This window comes from Pelophylax lessonae (genome assembly GCF_965119305.1).
Source record: "Pelophylax lessonae genome assembly, chromosome: 4".
NCBI classification, from domain to species: Eukaryota; Metazoa; Chordata; class Amphibia; order Anura; family Ranidae; genus Pelophylax; species Pelophylax lessonae.
In genome coordinates this window covers 307,600,711-307,619,557 of record NC_138771.1, presented here as the reverse complement: position 1 = coordinate 307,619,557, position 18,847 = coordinate 307,600,711, and the positions used below count along the sequence as shown (strand labels likewise).

Below are 18,847 nucleotides of genomic sequence, written 5' to 3'. Positions count from 1 at the left end.
ACTGTTATGCATCCCCTCCAACTGCCCTAATACCAAAGCTGGTACAAAAGATCAAGGTAGAAAGGGCAAAAGTGATACTGATTGCACTCCATTAGCCTCAGAGACCATGGTTCAGTCACTTAAAAAAAAAACCTCCAGTAATCGACCACATCGAACACTTCCAGATGTGCCGACCCTCCTATCGCAAGGGCCAGTCAACAACCCGACTCACAAGGTCATGAAACTCTCGGCCTGGATCCTGAAAGGGTGAGGCTACAGAAAAAGGGTCGGTCAAATAGGGTGATTGACACTCTTAGCCAGCAGAAAATCTGTGACCAAAGCATCTACAAAAGTGAGGAAAGTCTCTTTTGATACGAGAACAAAGACCTCTGACAAGGACTATTACAGCAATCTTAGATTTATTTTTTTTATACAGGAAGGAGAGGACAAGGGCATCTCACACAACACTTTGAAGGTTCAAGGCGGCAGGTTCAAGGCGGCAGCCCTATCTTCCCACCTAGACATCAGGCTAGCAGAATACACGCTCAGAAGAATCCTTCTCTTTGAAGAGCGCCAGGCCCATGAAGTTCCGCAGAACTCCAACATGGGACCTATCCACGGTACTTAAAGGATTCCTCTCCGCACCCTTTGAACCATTGGAGGAATGCTCAGATAAGTACCTTACACTAAAAACAGTACTCCTGGTGGCACTTGTGTCTGCAAGGCAAGTCAACAAAATACAGGCTCTATCCATGATAGAACCTCATTGTCTAATTCTTATGGATAAAATTATCCTCATACCAGACCTAGCCTTCCTACCAAGTCTTAACTTTCCACAGAACTCGTGATGTGGTTATCCCCTCCCTTCCAAGTTCGATGGATAGCAAGAAGACACCTACGACAAGCTGGATGTAAGATCCTGATACCTTACCTCGAGAGGTAAAGATTGGCGATAATGACCACACTATTTATTCTCCATGCAGAAGTCAACAAGGGGAAGACGGCCTCAAAAGTATGATAGCTAGATTAATAAAGTTTGCTATTCAGACAACCTACCAAGCACTAAACCTTGCCCCGCCAAGTGGAGTCATTGCCCACTCGACCAGAGCTTGGGTATCAAGTGCAGAAAGAGCTGGGGCAACAATGGAGAAGATCTGCAGGGCAGCGATGTGATCGAGCTTCAGTACCTTCGCAAAAGATCTTACCACATCGACCAGCTGTCCCAGTCAGGACCAGACATTTGGCCGCAAGGTGCTCCAGACTTTTTTCCCCTCCCTAGTAAGTATTGCTTGGTACATTCCCCCCCCCCCCCCCCCTCAGATGCTACCCTGGAAGACTATTAGAGAAAACGGAGTAGGGTACCTGGTAACTCTTTTCAAAGTCTTCCAGGGCAGCACTCGTTCCACCCTAAAGAACAAGGCAAAAAGGGTTTGCGGATTCATTCACGTATGTTTGTTTTTTTTTTTTCAGTGCTTTAGTATTACTGAGGCAGAAGGTATGATGGTGGACTATTCTGTTTCAGGTGGAAGGAGCCTAACTCTCAGATGCTGCCCTGGAGGACTTATTCGAAAAAGTTACCAGGTACCTAACTGTTTTGATCATTCTGGTGGTTTTGATGTGAACATTACGAATGCTCCACACCTGAAAAATCATTATAAACCAATTGTTCCAGTAGTGAATTACTACTTTCCCCAGTCGTCTTCCAGGACAGCCCTTGAGAGATGGACTGGACAGGAAACACATTGCCATCAGCTCTTTAAAAGGCGGTCCCTCAGGCACCTGGTCAGTTTTTTGTTTCGGAGGAGACCTATTGCCAGGAAGAACCACCTTTTTAGAGGAGCTCCATATCTCAAGGGTTAGCAGGGGAGACAACTACCAGGCAGCCTTGGGTCCCTCACCTTCCGCAAGAAGCTTCAGAACATCAGAGGAGCAGCATGGCCTCGGGTTCCCTCCACAGGTGTTGGAGCTCCCCGTCCCCCCCCCCCCCTCTCTCCAGTGCCCGGCAAGGGAGAGGGCAGCGATGACCGCACACTGAGCGGTGACTGCAGGGGAGCCGCCCGGCGGCCCCGCTGTATACAGCGTGAGCCGGAAGACGCGGGGCGTCAATTCCGGCGGCGGTATCGTCATCGCTGTGCGCCGCAAGGCTCCACACGCCGCAGGGGAGACAAGCACCGGCTCATCACAGGTAGCTGGCAGTTGCCACAGCCCTTTTCCTGTGTATTTCAAGCAGCATAGCTGGTTTGTTGGAGGGGGGTGAAGCACTGAAGAGTCCCTAGGGACTTTTCAGTGAGGCAGGGAGGCACAGGAAAGTTCATTTTAAAAGGAAAAATTTTTTTTTTTTTTTTTTTTTGTCTGCTTGTTTAATGTTAGTCAAGTTGTTTGCCTATGTACCCCTTTCTTAGAAGGAGCCCTCAAGAGCAACTTCTAAGACTGAAAAGAAAAAGTGCCACTCCTGCGCCACCGGGCTTTTCTCTAATTACTCCAAAACCCTATGCCCAGCGTGCATCTCGGCAGTATTAAAAGCCCAGGAAGATTCGCCTTTTTCAAAATTTCTTTCCTCATTTAAAGACTAAGTACAATCTACTTTTTCATCTTTTAGGAAACTAATTGCGGAGGTACAGATACCCAAGACCACTACTCCCCCAGACCCACCCTCTTCACCTACCCCCTTAGCTTCATGTTAAGGGGAACAAACGGGAAGCAAGGAAGACCCCCCCCAGTCAGATTCTGGTCAGGAAGAGGGACAGGGAGAAGCCGTTGGATCTACCAGATATAGGCTCTCCATAGAGGAAGTGGATGACCTACTCTGGGCCATTTATGACACTTTGGAAATAAGGGGGCCTCCTCTTCCTTTATCTAGACACGATAAGATGTACCAGGGGCTGAACAAGAAGGCCAAGGTATTCCCAGTACATCAAATCGTGTCAGATTTGGTATTGAAGGAATGGTCAGAACCAGAAAAGAAACCATTCTTTTCAGGTTCCTTAAAGAGAAGATTTCCCTTTGACGAGGACCCTGAGTCAGTTTGGAACCAGTCACCAAAGCTAGATGCCCCCCTGGCTAAGGTTTCTAAACATTCGGACTTGGCCTTTGAAGATATGGGACACCTAGGGGATCCCATGGATAAAAGGAGCGATGTTATCTTAAAGCGCTCATGGGACACTGCTATGGCTAATTTAAGGCCAGCATTAGCCACAACTTGCGTAGCAAGAAACTTTGAATTCTGGCTAAAGCAGCTGCAGGAACACCTGACGGCAGGTACCTCTAGGGAGGAACTACTAAAATCCTGCTCTTTAAGGCAGTAGGCTTTATCTCTGATGCTTCAGCAGAAGCAGTAAAGCTGTCAGCCAGATCAGCGGCACTTTCTGTCTCAGCCAGAAGAGCACTGTGGCTCAAGACCTGGTCTGGAGATACAGCATAAAAACTACATTTATGCAGCCTCCCTTTTTCGGGAACATTCCTTTTTGGTCCACAATTGGACAAAGCCCTGGAATGGACGGCAGATAGGACCTCTTCTTGAATGGGAAGGTTTTCTTCCTATCAGAGAAAAACTTTTCGTCCCTATAGGGGACAAGCCAGGGAGGACCGAGGTCAACCAGATAGGGGAAGACCGAAAAAGCACTGGACAGGCCAGAAAGGGAAACCAAGGGCAAACATGCTCTTTAACCCTCCTGGCCAAAATCCCAAAACTCAGACGCTGGATGCCAGGTGGGAGGGAGGTTGGAGAGATTCCTCCCCCAATGGTAGAAGCTAACCTCCAACAAGTTCGTCAGGGGAGTCATCGAGAAGGGTTACGCCTTGGAATTCAGCAAGAAACCCCCCTCGAATGACGATTACCAAGCTACCCAGAGACCCAGCGAAGGCACAGGCCCTGCCACTACTTATAGGGGAAATGATAGACCAGAAGGTCCTAATTCCTGTACCAAAGCAAGAGGAGGGCAAAGGTTCTGCATGGAGTCAATTTACTCTGTAAGGAATTTGCTTCAAAGAGATTTGTTTTATGGCAACAATGGATCTGGATCTAAAGAATGCCTATCTCCACATCCCCATAAGGGAGGGATCCCAAAAGCATCTGCGCATAGCAATAAAATTTGGGGAAAAGATCCACCATTTTCAAAGCAGAGCTCTTCCGTTTGGACTCTTCGGCCCCAAGGATTTTTTCAAAGATCCTAGCAGAGGCTCCGGCTCCCCTAAGACTCAGGGCCATAACATAATCCCTTATCTAGACGACCTACTGTTCATGGCTCCTACCAAGAAGAAACTGATCGAGGATCTAGTAGTGGCTCAAGAATGGCTTACCCATCTAGGTTGGATAGTCAATGTGTAAGTCAAACCTCATACCCTCACAGGAGATATTGTTCCTGGGATATATCATCCGCTCCAGAGAACAAGTGATGATGCTTCCAGAGGAGAAGATCAGGCGCATAGACCAAAGGACAGCAGAAATGCAAACCAACCTTCCAAACTCGATAAGAGAAATTATGTTGGTCCTAGGACTCATGACAGCTTCCATCCCGGCAGTAAAGTGGGCCAGATTCCATCAGAGACCACTTCAGTCTTTTCTCCTACAGAGCCTCAGGAAGAGAGACCTAGAAGACGGGGTTCTTCTCCCAGCAAGGGTAAAACAAGAGCTATGGTGGTGGAGAAACCGGAACAACCTAAACAAGGGACTGTCATGGACAGTTCAGATTTCACGCATCCTAACAACGGATGCCAGCAGCTGGGGATGGGGAGCCCATTTAGGGAGTCACTGGACACGGAGTCTGGTCTTGTTCAGAGAGACACAATTCGTCCAACTTCAAGGAATTGAAGGCTGTGGCGAGAGGAATCGCAACCTTCCAGGAGCAACTCAAAGGCCAGCACGTACAAGTGAGGTCAGACAATATAACTTCCGTGACATACCTAAACAAGCAGGGAGGGACCAGGAGTCCCACCTTGATGACTGTAGCACAGGAAATCTTTCACTGGGCAGAGCAGAATTTGGAGTCCCTCTCAGCTGTACACCTCAAGGGCACTCAGAACAATCTTGCGGATTTTTTAAGCAGACAACTGATCTCGCAGGAGGATTGGTCCTTAGACCCTATAGTCTTATCACAGAACATCCAGACGGGGTTATCCAGAGATCGATTTATTTGCCAACAGAGCGAACACCAAGCTACCAGATTTTTGCTCGCTCAATCCTAGAGATCAGCCGATGGCAGTAGATGCGTTTCAGACCGCATGGACTTTCAGGCTATGCTACGCCTTCCCCCCTCTTTTTCTAATCCCAAGAATCCTAGCAAAATTCCGGACAGAGCACACTGCTTTAATCCTGATCGCCCCATTTTGGCCAAAAAGGGCCTGGTTTTCACTGCTACTATCCCTGACGGATCAACAACCCTGGATGTTACCCCCCAACCGGAACCTGTTATCGCAGGGACCAGTACTTCATCGCAAGCCAGCCATGCTAAACTTGGCAGCTTGGTATCTGAATCAGATCTTAAGATCTAAAGGGCTCTCTGACAAGGTAATCAAGACCGTGTTACAGAGCCGTAAGCTGGTCACAAGATCGATTTACCAGAAAGTCTGGAGGAGGTTCAACTTGTGGCTAGCACAATCTAAAAAAGAAAAGTCAGACTCGCCTACAATTTTAGAATTTTTACAGGAGGGTATTGACAAGGGCCTGTCCTAAAGTACTATTAAGGTACAGATTGCTGCCCTATCAGTTTATTTACAGTTTTTCTTACACAGGATCCCCTCATTAGCAGATTCTGCAAAGCAGTCTCAAGACTTAGACCAGTACCTTGTCGTAAGTTTCCGACTTGGGGCTTGTCTACCATATAAAGGGCGCTCATTAAGGAACCCTTTGAGCCATTATCAGAGGCCTCCTTAAGATTGATTACCCAAAAAAATGTTTTTCTTGTCGCTATAACTTCTGCTCGCAGAATTGGCGAAATACAAGCCCTTTCAGTTAGAGCCCTTCCTACCGATTCTTGAGGATAGGGTCATTCTCAGGACCAACCAGGCTTTAATACCCAAGGTCGCCTCTACCTTTCACAGAAGCCAAGACATACTACACTCCTGCAATGGACCATCCAATGAAAAAGAAGAGCAACTACACCATTTGGATGTCAGAAGGTGCCTTATAGCCTACCTAGAAGCAACAGGAAGCTTCAGAACATCGGAGACCCTGTTTATCCTGTTCTCAGGGAAACGCAAGGGGAAGCAGGCTTCGAAAGGGACTATAGCCAGATGGATAAAGATGGCTATTTCAGAGGGATACAGGGTCTTGCACTTGGATCCACCAGAGGGACTCAATGCGCACTCCACAAGGGCATTAGCCACATCTTGGGCAGAAAGAGCCGGTGCTACCCCAGAACAGATTTGCAAAGCCGCAACGTGGTCAAGCATCCCAACGTTCATCCAACACTACTGGTTATTTTGGTAGCCAGGATCAGGTGTTGGGAAGGAAGGTCCTCCAAGCAGTGGTCCCCCCCTAAAAGGAACTGGGTGAGTACTTGTTAATCCTCTCAAGGGCTGTCCTGGAAGACGACTGGGGAAAGATCAGAGTTAGACTTACCGGTAACTGTTTCCAGGAGTCTTCCAGGACAGCAGGTTCCCACCCTTTTTTCTACATTAATAAAATGAATTGATGTACTGTTCTGTACTATGTTTTTTAACTATTTTTCAGCTCCGTCCTTCGGTTCTTGGATAAAACTGACCAGGTGCCTGAGGGACCGCCTTTTAAAGAGCTGATGGCAATGCGTTTCCAGTCCAGTAGGAGGAGCTCCATCTCTCAAGGGCTGTCCTGGAAGACTCCTGGAAACAGTTACCGGTAAGTCTAACTCTGATCTTTTCAGCAATCTCAGGAATTTTTTACAACCTCATTTTTGGCTAGGATTTGTGAGGCAGTAGAGGCACTTCCTGGTTGTTTCTGCCGAAACATGGGTTTTGCAAAGAGGCTGTAATGACTTCCTAGCAGTATTGCATATTTTGTCCCTGGTCTGTTTCATATAACATATATTACTATTAAAGCACTAGTATGTCTGCAGTCTGAGTCTTCTGTCAGCATTTTATATAATTATCTATGGCACTTTGATGCTTTCAGGGGTTGCAACTGAGGCCCTCTTATTCTTTGACAATCACCTAAACCAGGGGTCACCAAACTTTGTAACCTCCCTGGCGGTATGATTGTCAGTATTTTTGAATGTCCAAAGCAGTACATTGTTATGCATGGAAACTTGTTGTTTTAGGTTGTAGGCCTGTAATTCTCAGGAATAATTCGCTTAAATCTATCCAAACAAGAGTCTAGAAGTCATTCTGGGTATAGAAGAAATCGAAACCCAAAATCATAAATGATAAAATAATAAATTTAACTCAATGTATACAAATCAAAAACACTGAAATAGGGCACAAAACAAGGGTGCAATATTACTAGACACTGCATATTGGTTTAGTAAACATCCCGGGTATGAAAATTTTTGAAACCTGAGTGCACAAAGTCCGTTACAATCAGGACAATGAAAACTGGTTTCCTTTCCAATTTTTCTTTCCACTGCCCTCTCGCTTCGAGTAACAAACCATGCACATCCTTGTAGGTGCTGACTTTTTCTCATTTGGTGGGATGTAGTCTATGAAGTGACGACCAGTCAGGTGTTCTGGGTTGACAACGCCAACAGCACAACGTCCAGCTCTATTCATAGCCACTGATGGGGTTTGGTGTTTCACAAAGATATGTTGGCAACTTTCCAAATTAAGTCAGAATTAATCACAGGCTTGTCACTCCACAAACATTGCTTAAGAAGATGTCTGAAGATCTTATTGTAGTACTACTTTTGCAGTTTCCTCATTGCTGGGTAGAATGTCATTGCTTGTTCGGCTCTGTCAACACCTCCCATGGTGGTGTTGTAGTCTATCACTACTTGTGGCTTCATGATTTCTTTCCCACCTTTCGAGCGTACAATAACAGTGGAGGTATTATGAACTATACTTTTTAGGCACACATCTTGTCACGCCATCGTTTTTTCCCTTTCTGCTAGGCAACCATTTCTCCAGTCTTCAGCTTCTTATTGCTAAACATTGGTGGCATGTCCCGCCAGTTAACCTTTTTATGCTAAATTGTGCTCTTTGATGCAATGTATTGTGCCCAGCTGAGCCTTCCCTTGTAGGCCATTAGAATTTAATCTATGCTAATCTTTCTGGCACATAGGTCTGTTGGAAATTCTTTAGAATATTTGAGATACTTGCCAAATTTTCTTTAGTTTTTGTGCAGGATGAGTAGTTTCTTCAAATTCTTCGTTTTGGAAGTGTAAAAATGTCATGAGTGGCAAGTAATGTTTTGTCCATTACCACTTCTGCAAGGGTTCCCCCACCACTCCATTAAGTATTAGGCCCAGAAATTTCCAAATGCCATCTTTGGGCAATGGTTCCCACTTTCTGCTTTTTGGAAATTTCCGATGCAGAGTTGTTAATTGTTGCTCTTTGTACTGGTTTATCTTGGTAACAATTTTTTTTAATAACCTCATCAGTCAGAATAGTCACTGTCTTCAATTATTGGACTAATTTCCCCACTAATTCCTATCGCTCAATTCTGCAAGTGATTCTAACTCACTGTCGCTGTCTTCTAGCTGGTCTAAAACTGCTTTTGACCTAAAGGGACGCTTTTTGGATGCCATGGACGTTCTCCAGTTTCTAGGCAGAAAGAACGGTAAAGTACAGGCAGGGCACTGGACAAAGCACTAGGGACAAAACGGAGGTGGAATGGTTTGATAACAGTAATGTAATCCTAACCGATTACAATGTATTGTCATGTTTTTTTTGTTTACTTTTTTGAATTTCCAGCCCGGTTACACCCCCCCCCCCCTCCCCAGGGAGAAATTGGTGCCAGTGGGAGGAATGGTTTTCCATCGTTGGTGCCAGTGGGAGGAATAATGCGTCAAGGGCCAGTAAAGAGCCACATCCGACCCAAAGTCTAGAGTTGCAAATTAATCGACTTCAATATTCTGTAATGCCTAACATTACATCATCCGCTTCTAGTCCCTGCATTCCCCCAGCAGAAAAAGGAAGTACCCCCTCCCCTTCCATAACTGTGCCTACCCCAATATCGCTACTTATAAGTACAAACCCTGTATATTAAGATTTTAAGCTATAGCCTACCACTTGCCAACCTATTTATTTATTTTTTTTTTAATAAATCTAGGCTTTAAAATCCAGGCTGCATTCTGCAAATGTCTTTTTGGACTAAATGAACTTCACCTTGTAATATAAATTTGGTATGCTTGCTACTTAGGAAAGAAATGCCATATGATGACACAAAGCAGAGTTTGTTGGATTCCTGGAGTTCCTTTCAAGGTTTGGATGCTGATCTATTTGACCTACAGGTATGCAAGATCTTATAACTGAATGCTTCGTAACTGGTATTCATATTGTGCAGAAGTGTTTCAAGTAGGCTTTTACTATATACTAGCCGTATAAATGATCTGTTTCAGTGATCTATTCTGTGCCTATCTACCCCCTGCATTGATGAGTAAAAAAAGGACCTTGTGGCCAGTTAACAATGACCCAAGGAAAGTTTCTTTGGCACCCATTTATACTGAGCCAGTTCGCATATAACTCTTCTAGGGCATTAATTGGCTTTAGTAATTGGCTCTTCTGTATTAGGAAATTCAACTTGCTTTTTAAGTTGTCTTAAATGTGGTTCTTTGGGAGAGGAATCCTTTTCTAGTTTAATTTATGGACTTCTACCTGTTGGACTTCTTCATCCACTCATTTAAGGTGGAGGGAGGAATCCTCCCTGTTGTGCTATTGTATTCTGACAGCATGTTTCCTACACATTTATCAGCAGCTGCAGCCAACAGTACCCTTCGATCCAAAAGCTGAGGTTGTCGTTTTTGTTAAGTTCAGTTCTGTAGCTGCTGACTTTTTTGACTTTTAATAAACTCACTTGTCCCAGAATTCAGCGATGTGCTCACCTGAGCCGTCCCTTCCCATGGGCTTCTTTCCCTGGTGCCGGCATTTCAACTGGGGGCACCCGTGATGGCTTGCTGCTTCACAGCCAGGTGCCTACTGCGTATGCGCCAGTCGCGCTGCGCATTGCCAATGGTCCTGCAGTCTTCTGAGACCTGTGGCATGAGGACAAGGCCCTCGTTGCTATAGACTCCAACAACACAAAGAGGGGTATACACAAATGCCAGGAGCCTAGCTAATAAAATGGAGGAATTGAAACGGTTAATACACAAGGAGGACATAGACCTTGTGGGAATAACAAACTTGGTTTGACCCGTCACGCGACTGGCTGGCAAATATTGAAGGGTATTCTGTGTATAGGAAGGGCAGGGAAGGCAAAAGGGGGGGGTTGTCTCTATATCAAAAATAACGTAAGGGTGGTAGAGGATGACATTATGGAAGGGACGAGGATGGAGGTGGAATACATGTGGTTAGAACTCCATAAGGAAGAAGTAAGGGGGAAAGTAATAGTGGGGGTATGTATAGGCCACCCAACCAAACAAGGAGATAGAGCTGGAATTTTTCACAGTTGGGAATGGCGGCATAGCAGGGACAAGTTCATCGTAATGGGTGAATTCAATAATCCCGATATTGACTGGGAGAGGGGACAGCTCACTCAGTAAAGGCCTGACATTTCATGAATGCCTTACAGGGCATGGTCGATTCTCCTACTAGAAAAAACATTGCTCGATCTATTACGAATGATTCGGGTCTATTCTCAGATGTAGAAGTACAGGACAACTTTGGTTCTAGTGATCACGGGACGATCACATTTATATTAAATCATAGGAAAACAAAGCATGAGGGGGAAAATAAGAACCCTAAACTTCAGAAGGGCAAACTTTCCTGAAATGTGCTCAATAACTCAATAAGAGAAAATAGATTGGGACCGACCGCTAGGAACATTGAACACAGAGGAAAAATGTGAATGCTTTAGGAACATATTAAACAAAAGTATCTCACAGTGCTTTCCAATGGGAAATAAATTTAGAAGAGCCAAGGTCAAACCAGGGTGGCTAAACCATAATGTAAAAATGCTTTTTAGAGTGAAAAAATGGCCTTTAAGAAATCTAAATCGGAGCGGACATTATCGGCTTTTCACCAATACAAGGAATCTAACCAATGTAAAAAACTGAATCAAGACTGCTAAAAATGATTTTGAGAGACACCTAGCAGCGGAGAGTAAAAAAAATCTTAAAATTCTTGAAATATATTAATAGCAAAAAAGCGAGGTCAGGGCACGTTGCACACATGATTAACAATGATGGGAAGATGGTTACAGAGGACACAGAAGGCAACTGTGCTAAATGCTTTCTTATCCTCCTGTTTTTACACACAAAAAGGAGGGGTATACTGACAGGACTGTATTGTTGGCACATCACATGACTTGTCGCAGTGGCGAACAGAGGGCGAAATCAAGAAAAGACTTGATAACCTTAACACTAGTAAATCACCAGGACCGGATGGCTTGCACCCGAGAGTACTCAAGGAACTCAGTAGGGTTATATCTAGACCATTGTTCCGAATCTTCGCAGACAGCATATTGACAGGAACTGTACCAGGTGACTGGAGGAAAGCTAGTGTGATACCAATATTCAAAAAGGGAGGAGGGATATTCCGGTAAACTATAGGCCGGTCAGCCTGATATTAATTGTATGTAAATTATTAGAAGGGATGATAAGGGACTATATCCAAGAATTTGCTTGGGTCAACAGTATCAGCAGTAATCAGCACAGGTTCACAAAAGGACATTCTTGCCAAACCAATCTGTTACATTTTACAAGGAGGTGAGCTAGATAAAGGGAGAACTGTGGATGTGGTGTATCTGGATTTTAAGACAGTCGACACAGTTCCCCACAAACGCTTAATCTACAAACTAAAGTCTGCAGGCATCGACCTCAGTTTGTTCATGGATAGAAAACTGGTTACATGAGCATGTCCAAAGGGTGGTGATAAATAACGTCTACTCAGACTGGTCTGGAGTGGTAAGTGGGGTCCCCCAAGGCTCAGTCCTGGGACCTATTTTGTTACATTTATTCATTAATAACATTTATTCATTAATAACATAGAGGACAGAATCAGTAGCTCAATCTCAGTTTTCGCGGATGGCACAAATATGCAGGGCAATAACATCCTATCAAGATATAGAAATCTTACAGAATGACCTGAACAGAATAACAAAGTGGGCAATTACGCAGCAAATGAGATTTAATGTAGAGCAATATAAGGGGCAAAAAACGTACACAAATTATACTCTGGGGGGGGGACCTCTGGGGGAATGCAGGATGGAGAAGGATTTGGGGGTTCTAGTAGAAGATAGACTAAGCAATAGCATGCAATGTCAAGCTGCAGCTGTCAAAGCTGGCAGAATATTAGCATGCATAAGGAAGGGGATATATTCGAGATAAAGCTATAATCCTGTCACTTTATAAAACCCTAGTCCTGCCTCACCTGGAGTATTCTGTCTAGTTCTGGTCGCCAATCCTCAGAAGGGATGTGCTGGAACTGGAGAGAGTCCAAAGAAGGGCAACTAAACTAATTAGAGGATTTGAGGACCTGAATTACAAGCGCTTAATTCTCCTTGGAAAGGAGATGCCTGAGAGGGGACATGGTAGCTATTTACAAATACCTCAATGGTGATCCCAGCATAGGAAAAAACTAGTATCAAGTAGTGCACGAGGACCACACATTGAGATTAGAGAGGCAGTTTAACCTTAAGCTGCGTAAGGGGTTCTTCACTGTAAGGGCGGTGAGAATGTGGAACGCTCTTCCATAATTGGTGGTAGCTGTGGGGAGTATGGCTACTTTTAAAAGACTCTAGGATGTGCATCCCACAGATCACAACATTTAGAGTTATGGGAAATGATCAAGCCACTGACACACCTGTACAGGTTGAATTGGATGGACTGTTGTCTTTATTCAACCTCAACTACTATGTGAATGAATAGGGGTACATTGTACCTCTACTCATTTGCCAAAGTGGTGTCAAAGTAAATAAAATCACACACCATTCCTGCTCCGGTGAGGGCCGGAGCGAGGCTAAGGGTAAAAAGACAGATTCTGGTGGTGGGAGACTCAATTATTAAAAGGACAGAGGGCAATCTGTCACAAAGACCCTAAGCACCGATGTATGTTTACCGGATCGTCGGGTTCAGCACATCACGGATCTGGTGGACAGAAGATTGGTTGGGGCTGGGGAAGACCCAGCTGTCGTACACGTGGGTACCAAAGACAAATGTAGAGCAAGGATGGGGAGTCCTAAAAATTTCAAGGACTTGGGCGCTAAATTGAGGAGTAGGACCTCCAAGGTAGTATTCTCAGAAATACTACCTGGAGCCACGCCAGAGGGGCAGCGGGAGATTAGGGAAGTTAACAAGTGGCTGAGGAGCTGGTGTAGAAATGGGGGGGGTTGGGTTCCTGGAGAACTGGGCCGACTTCAGTCAGCTACCAGCTCTTTAGTAAGGACAGACTGCACCTAAATGGGAAGGGTGAATCCCTGCTGGGAAAGATGGCTGAAAAGTTAGAGGATTTTTTAAACTAGGTGATGGGGAGGGTCCAGATGTAGGGCTAGCCAGCGGGGAGCAAGGTTCAGTAGGCAATATTGGGGGCATTAGTGGTAGGGTGACCAGGTCCAAAACCCAAGGTAGGTAAGTTGACGAGTCCAAAGTGCAGCCTCATAACATTGAACAAGGATATAGTATGCAACTGGACAAAATTGCAAGGTTTGTATACCAGTTCTAGAAGTCTGGCTAACAAGATGGGAGAACTGGAGGAGTTAAAATATGGGGAGGATTTTGATTTTGTGGGAATTTCAGAGACTTGGTTTGACAGCTTTCATGATTGATTGTCTGGCAGCTATTCAGGGGTATTCCCTCTATCGCAGAGATCGGGAAGGCAAAAAAGACAGGAGGGTATGCCTGTATATCAAGAACGATCTGCAACGAAATGAGGGACGATATCACAAATTGAGCTAGGGAGGAGGTGGAATCCTTATGGGTAGAGCTTCAAAGGGACAGTACTATGGGGAAAGTAATATTGGGTGTATGCTATAAGCCCCCAACCAGAAGGAGGGGGAGGTGGACCACCTATCATAGCTTGGAATGGCAGCAAGGATGGGAAAGGTAATTATGGGGGATTTTATTCAGATATAGACTGGGCAGAAGGAGCCGTGCATTTGTCTAAGGCTCACCATTTCCTAAATATTTTGCAGGACCCTTTAATGGGTCAGATGGAATGCACCAAGAAACAATGTGTTACTAGACCTACTGATTACTAACAATACAGACCTGATTGCAGGTGTAGAAATACGGGGCAACTTGGGAAACAGTGACCATAGGTCAATTAACTTCAGTATAAACCACAGAAATGGGAAACACAAGGGTAATAAAAGGACACTAAATTTCAAGAGCCAACTTCCCTAAATTGCGCTCTTTGCTAGATATTAAATGGGATAGAATCCTAGGAAACAAAACACTGAGGGGAAAAACGGGAGTGCTTTAAGAACATACTAAATACTGGCCATTGCATTCCAACATAGAGTACGTTTTTAAAGGGCTAAAATAAACCCTGGGAAGCTAAACTTCAATGTAAAAAATGCATATAAAAATTAAAGAAAGGCTTTCAAAAAATATACAGTTGAGGGCTCACTGGCAGAATTCCAACATTAAAAAGAATGCACGCTTACTTTTATCGCAATCAAGGTAGCTAAAATGGAACACAAGGCATGCAGCGGAAGGGTAAAAAAATAAACTAAGAAATTTCTAAAGTACAGTAAATGGTAAAGTCTAGAGCATATTGGCCCCTTAAAGGATGAAGGGAATCTGACTATAAAGGACAGAGAAGGCAAAGGTTCTGAATAGATTCTTAGTCTTCACAAAAGGAAACGGGGGGGATACAGTAACTTAGACTGTAATGTTAACATGTCACAGGAAGCACCCTCACGGTAACAGAAGACACTCGGAACTAGACTAAAAGCGGTTGTATACTCATTAATAAAACAAAAAACAAACCCTGCAGGACAAAGGCATAATGAGCTAGTATGCATCGCATACTAGCTCATTATGAAATACTTACTTTAGAACGAAGCCCCGGCACGGTCGTCTGGACAATGCTGAGGGAGCTGACATGCTCCCTCGGCATCTCTTCCTGGTTCGGCGGCTCCGGCGCTGTGAGTGGGAGTTTCACTTTCAGGCAAGATCTGGCAAGGAGCTCTGAAGGTCTGCAAGACCTTCAGAGCGCATGCGCCGCAGAAGTTAGCGGCTGCATGCAGGTTGAATATCTCCTAAACCTGCACAATTGTACCTACAGGTAAGCCTTTTTATAGGCTTACCTGTAGGTAAAAGTCATATGGCGGAGTATACTACCGCTTTAAACGTAACATAAGCCATCGAGACCAGATGGCTTACACCTGACGGTCCTTAAGGAGCTCAACCAGGTGATAGCCAGACCATTGTTCCTAGTTTTTATGGACTGTCTGACAGAATGGTACCAGCTGATTGGAGAAAATCCAATGTGGCACCAATATTTAAAAAAAAAAAAAAAGGGGCCAAGATATATCCCTGTGAACTACAGGCTGCTTAGCCTAACATTAGTCTGCAAGCTATTGGAGGGGATGATGAGGGATTATATACAAGATTTTAGTAATAACTGGATCATTGGTAGTAATCAACATGGATTCATGAAGAATCGTTCTTGCCAGACCAATCTAACCTATGAATAGTTTAAAAAACTATTAGATGGGCACCCTAACAACCACAACATACCGAGGGTATACAATGTACTGTTAAAAAGACACCAGTCCAACCTATAAAGTGTTTGCTGTTTTCTTTTTTTTTCCACCTCACTATGTAACCATATTTGACAAGTCCTCTATTTAAAAACAAAACTGTCCCCTGGTGTAGAGCCATTTTCAATCATGAACTCCGGTTGAGCTCCGACCGCTGACCCGAACAAAGTCGGCTCCCGCCGTTTGACAACTAAGGTGGGGGGCCCAGGTGATGTCACTGACCCCGCCCCAGCATGCCCTGATCCAGGACGCCATGTTCAATGGCATGCTGGCATAATTTGTTTATTGGGAGGCGGCAGAGCTGTCAAACGGGAGCCTTTGTCTAGTCATCCCCCCCAACACCCAAGCAACCCCCATTTTGAGGGCATGTGTCCTGGTATTAGGAGGGGAGGGGTGCTTGCTCTGCCCTATTCCCCATTTCCTGGGCTGCCAGGCTGCATGCTTGGGATAGTCTGGTAGCATGGATTGTAAGGGGAACCTTTTTGCGGGGGGGGGGGGGGGTAGATTTGGAAGGGGTGGGTGGAAGACCCCATGCTGTTTTCTCAATTTTTATTGCTGCCATCTGTTTACGTTCAGCGGTTAGCAGGGAACCATAGCTGATCATTCGTTAACGGCTTGCCGGCCTGCTTTTTACAAAGCTATACACTGGTCAAGGATGCTAGTGGTCCCCGGGCTGAGAAAAAGCAGTGGTTAACAACGTTTAGGGGCTTCTAGGAGCTATCAGCTTTTTTTATTCTGCTGGCAAATCTCTCCCAGAAATGCAGAAAGTGTTGTGGTGGTTTTTTTCTTTTTTACTGCTCGTGGAATCTGAAGCTTGAAAAACGCTTCTAGTCTACAATATTGTGTATGGACACATAAATAGTGTTAGCCTACTTCTAAGGGCAGAAAAAGCTCAAAACCGCTGCTAGCAGTTTAAAAATAAGCTAGTGTGCATGGAGCCTAATTTATGTGATTATTTTGCCAAGCCTTTCTACTTTAACTGTCTGTATATGAAGCAAATCAACCAGTACTATTTAGCCTAATATACAGTAGAAATGTCGTTTTATCTTTCTGAAGTGTTAATTTTCTTACAGATCTCAGATGTACCTGATGTGGCCTGCCCTTCTGAAGATCCAACTCAGACTTTCTTCAACTGGATGCAGAGCTATGACTCTACACGGTCTTACAATTATCCATATTGGATAGGGCAATAGATGTCTTTCTGCAAAAGAAGAAAATCATTTAAATTGACTGTTTAAAGCATACTTATTTCTTATGTGTTGGAGAGGGGCTAATTTTGTGAGTTGTACCTTTAGGTGGCAATTGTAAAAAAAGCCATATAAAATATTCTTTTTGGCATCATTGATCTATAGTAATTTATGGGCAGCATTCCAATTTCAGATTTAAAATGTCACAAAAGAAATCTGTGTACTTTATAAAGTTAGCATACCAGCAACGTTATAATATTCAAGCACACTTGTTTTTTAAACACAGATCAGTGGGCATTTTCTTTAATATAAAAACTGTATTCTTATGTAAGCACTACTCTGCTTTTCCTTCTAAAATGGAACCTGAATGTCTGTGCAATTGTAATTGAGTTTGTCTTGTATGTGCAATAATGGATCACATTAATCTGTATTTATAAATGTCTCTTGTTAAAGTATGTGGAGTGGTGGCATGAAACTCTATCTAGGTTCAGTAATGCTTCTTGTGAGGCATAAGCGGAGTTTCCGCTACATTGCAAAATTCTGATGTGTGACCCAGAATACTGGTTAATATCTTGTTCATGTATCATACTGTATAAATGCTGAGTGATACAAATTGAAAATGTATCAACTATTACCAAGACATTGGTAGATTCTTTGCAAGAACAGGGACATGTCTTAAATCAACTATTTAAAATATTGTAGTTTTCCACTCGAACAGATACATTGTTTTATAGGTGGATAACTGGTTTACAAACTAGTTTTCATCTTTGATAATTTGCCCTGCTAGTGTCTGCCTCCACCTTTGTGTCTTAGTCTATCTCTACTGCTGCAGTTTCTATATATGGAAAATCCGGCAGCAGAAGTGAAGCGTAATGGTAGACCGGCGGTGTTACACAATGGTTGATGCACCTTGATACCTGTATGCAGAGCTCTTGTAACTGGCGTTCTGGGAAAAATAGAAGCTGATGTGCAAGTCAACTCATGAATGTAGATACGTGTGGAAAGATTGGCCCTTATTCGGTTACTGTTAATCTCTGTACTGTGGTTTAAAACTGCTACCAGCAGTATAAGAAACCTTTTTACAACAGAATTATTTTGGGGAATAAGCCAACATTGTAATGATTTCAGTGTGGCACTCCATATTGGGATGCCTTTTGAGGCATTTACTTTGTTTTGTCAAGTATTTTGCGTGGATGCCAAATTCAAGATTTACTTGGGAATTATAAAAACAGTATAATTGATTGTATGCATTCAGTTTTTAAATAAAATCTTCTTTTCAAGATACTTCATTTTCTGGCTGAAAAAAACAGTATTCACAAACCAGAAACCTGTATGAAGGCGCTTGTATGAAGGGAATTTTGAACAGATGAGCTTTCTTGGGCATTAAACAGAGGATGGTTCCACATGCTTTATAAAATTATATTGTTTATTTTAAACCAATACCAACTGTCATGTTTTAGGAGTGATGTGTTGTACCTAATCCACTGTGCAAGGGTGATGACTTGCTAAAGGTAAATGGATGCCTTGCATGAGAATTTTCCCCAGAGCTTAGTGAATGCGGTGAAGCTCTGTTGTCCGATCATGTTCAAGTAAAAATGCATTTTTTTTCCTTTCCTCTCAAATGATTGGGTCGTCTTTGCAAAATGAAAATTCACCACATTCATTAAGCTTTGGGGGGACAAAAGTTTGCAAATAGAACCAAAGGGATTGATTTACTAAAAGAAAATGGGTTGTTCAATGAGCTGTCTGTAGCTATATGCATACATTTCTACCCATATTAGGTGGGTACTTTGTTCAGGCCACATAGTGGGGAAACATTTGGCAGGCGTTGAAGCGGTGAACAGTCAGTTAGTATAAGCCCGGGTTCACACTTATGCGGAATTTCTGCATCCAATTTGCATGCCAGGCGAAT

General features: G+C 43.8%; 1 protein-coding gene across 2 annotated transcripts in view; it reads left to right on the top strand.

Annotated features, from left to right (window-relative positions):
- The window catches only part of LOC309553936 (oocyte-specific histone RNA stem-loop-binding protein 2-like), a 113,009-nt gene extending 95,982 nt beyond the window's left edge, over positions 1–17,027 (top strand). For both annotated transcript variants that reach the window (XM_082255440.1, XM_082255439.1), the window contains 2 exons: positions 9,248–9,338; positions 16,822–17,027. In XM_082255440.1, the coding sequence (XP_082111566.1) occupies positions 9,248–9,338; positions 16,822–16,941 (211 nt within the window). In that variant the 3' untranslated portion in view covers positions 16,942–17,027. The remainder of the gene's footprint in view (positions 1–9,247; positions 9,339–16,821) is intronic.
- Positions 17,028–18,847: the final 1,820 nt, after the last annotated feature.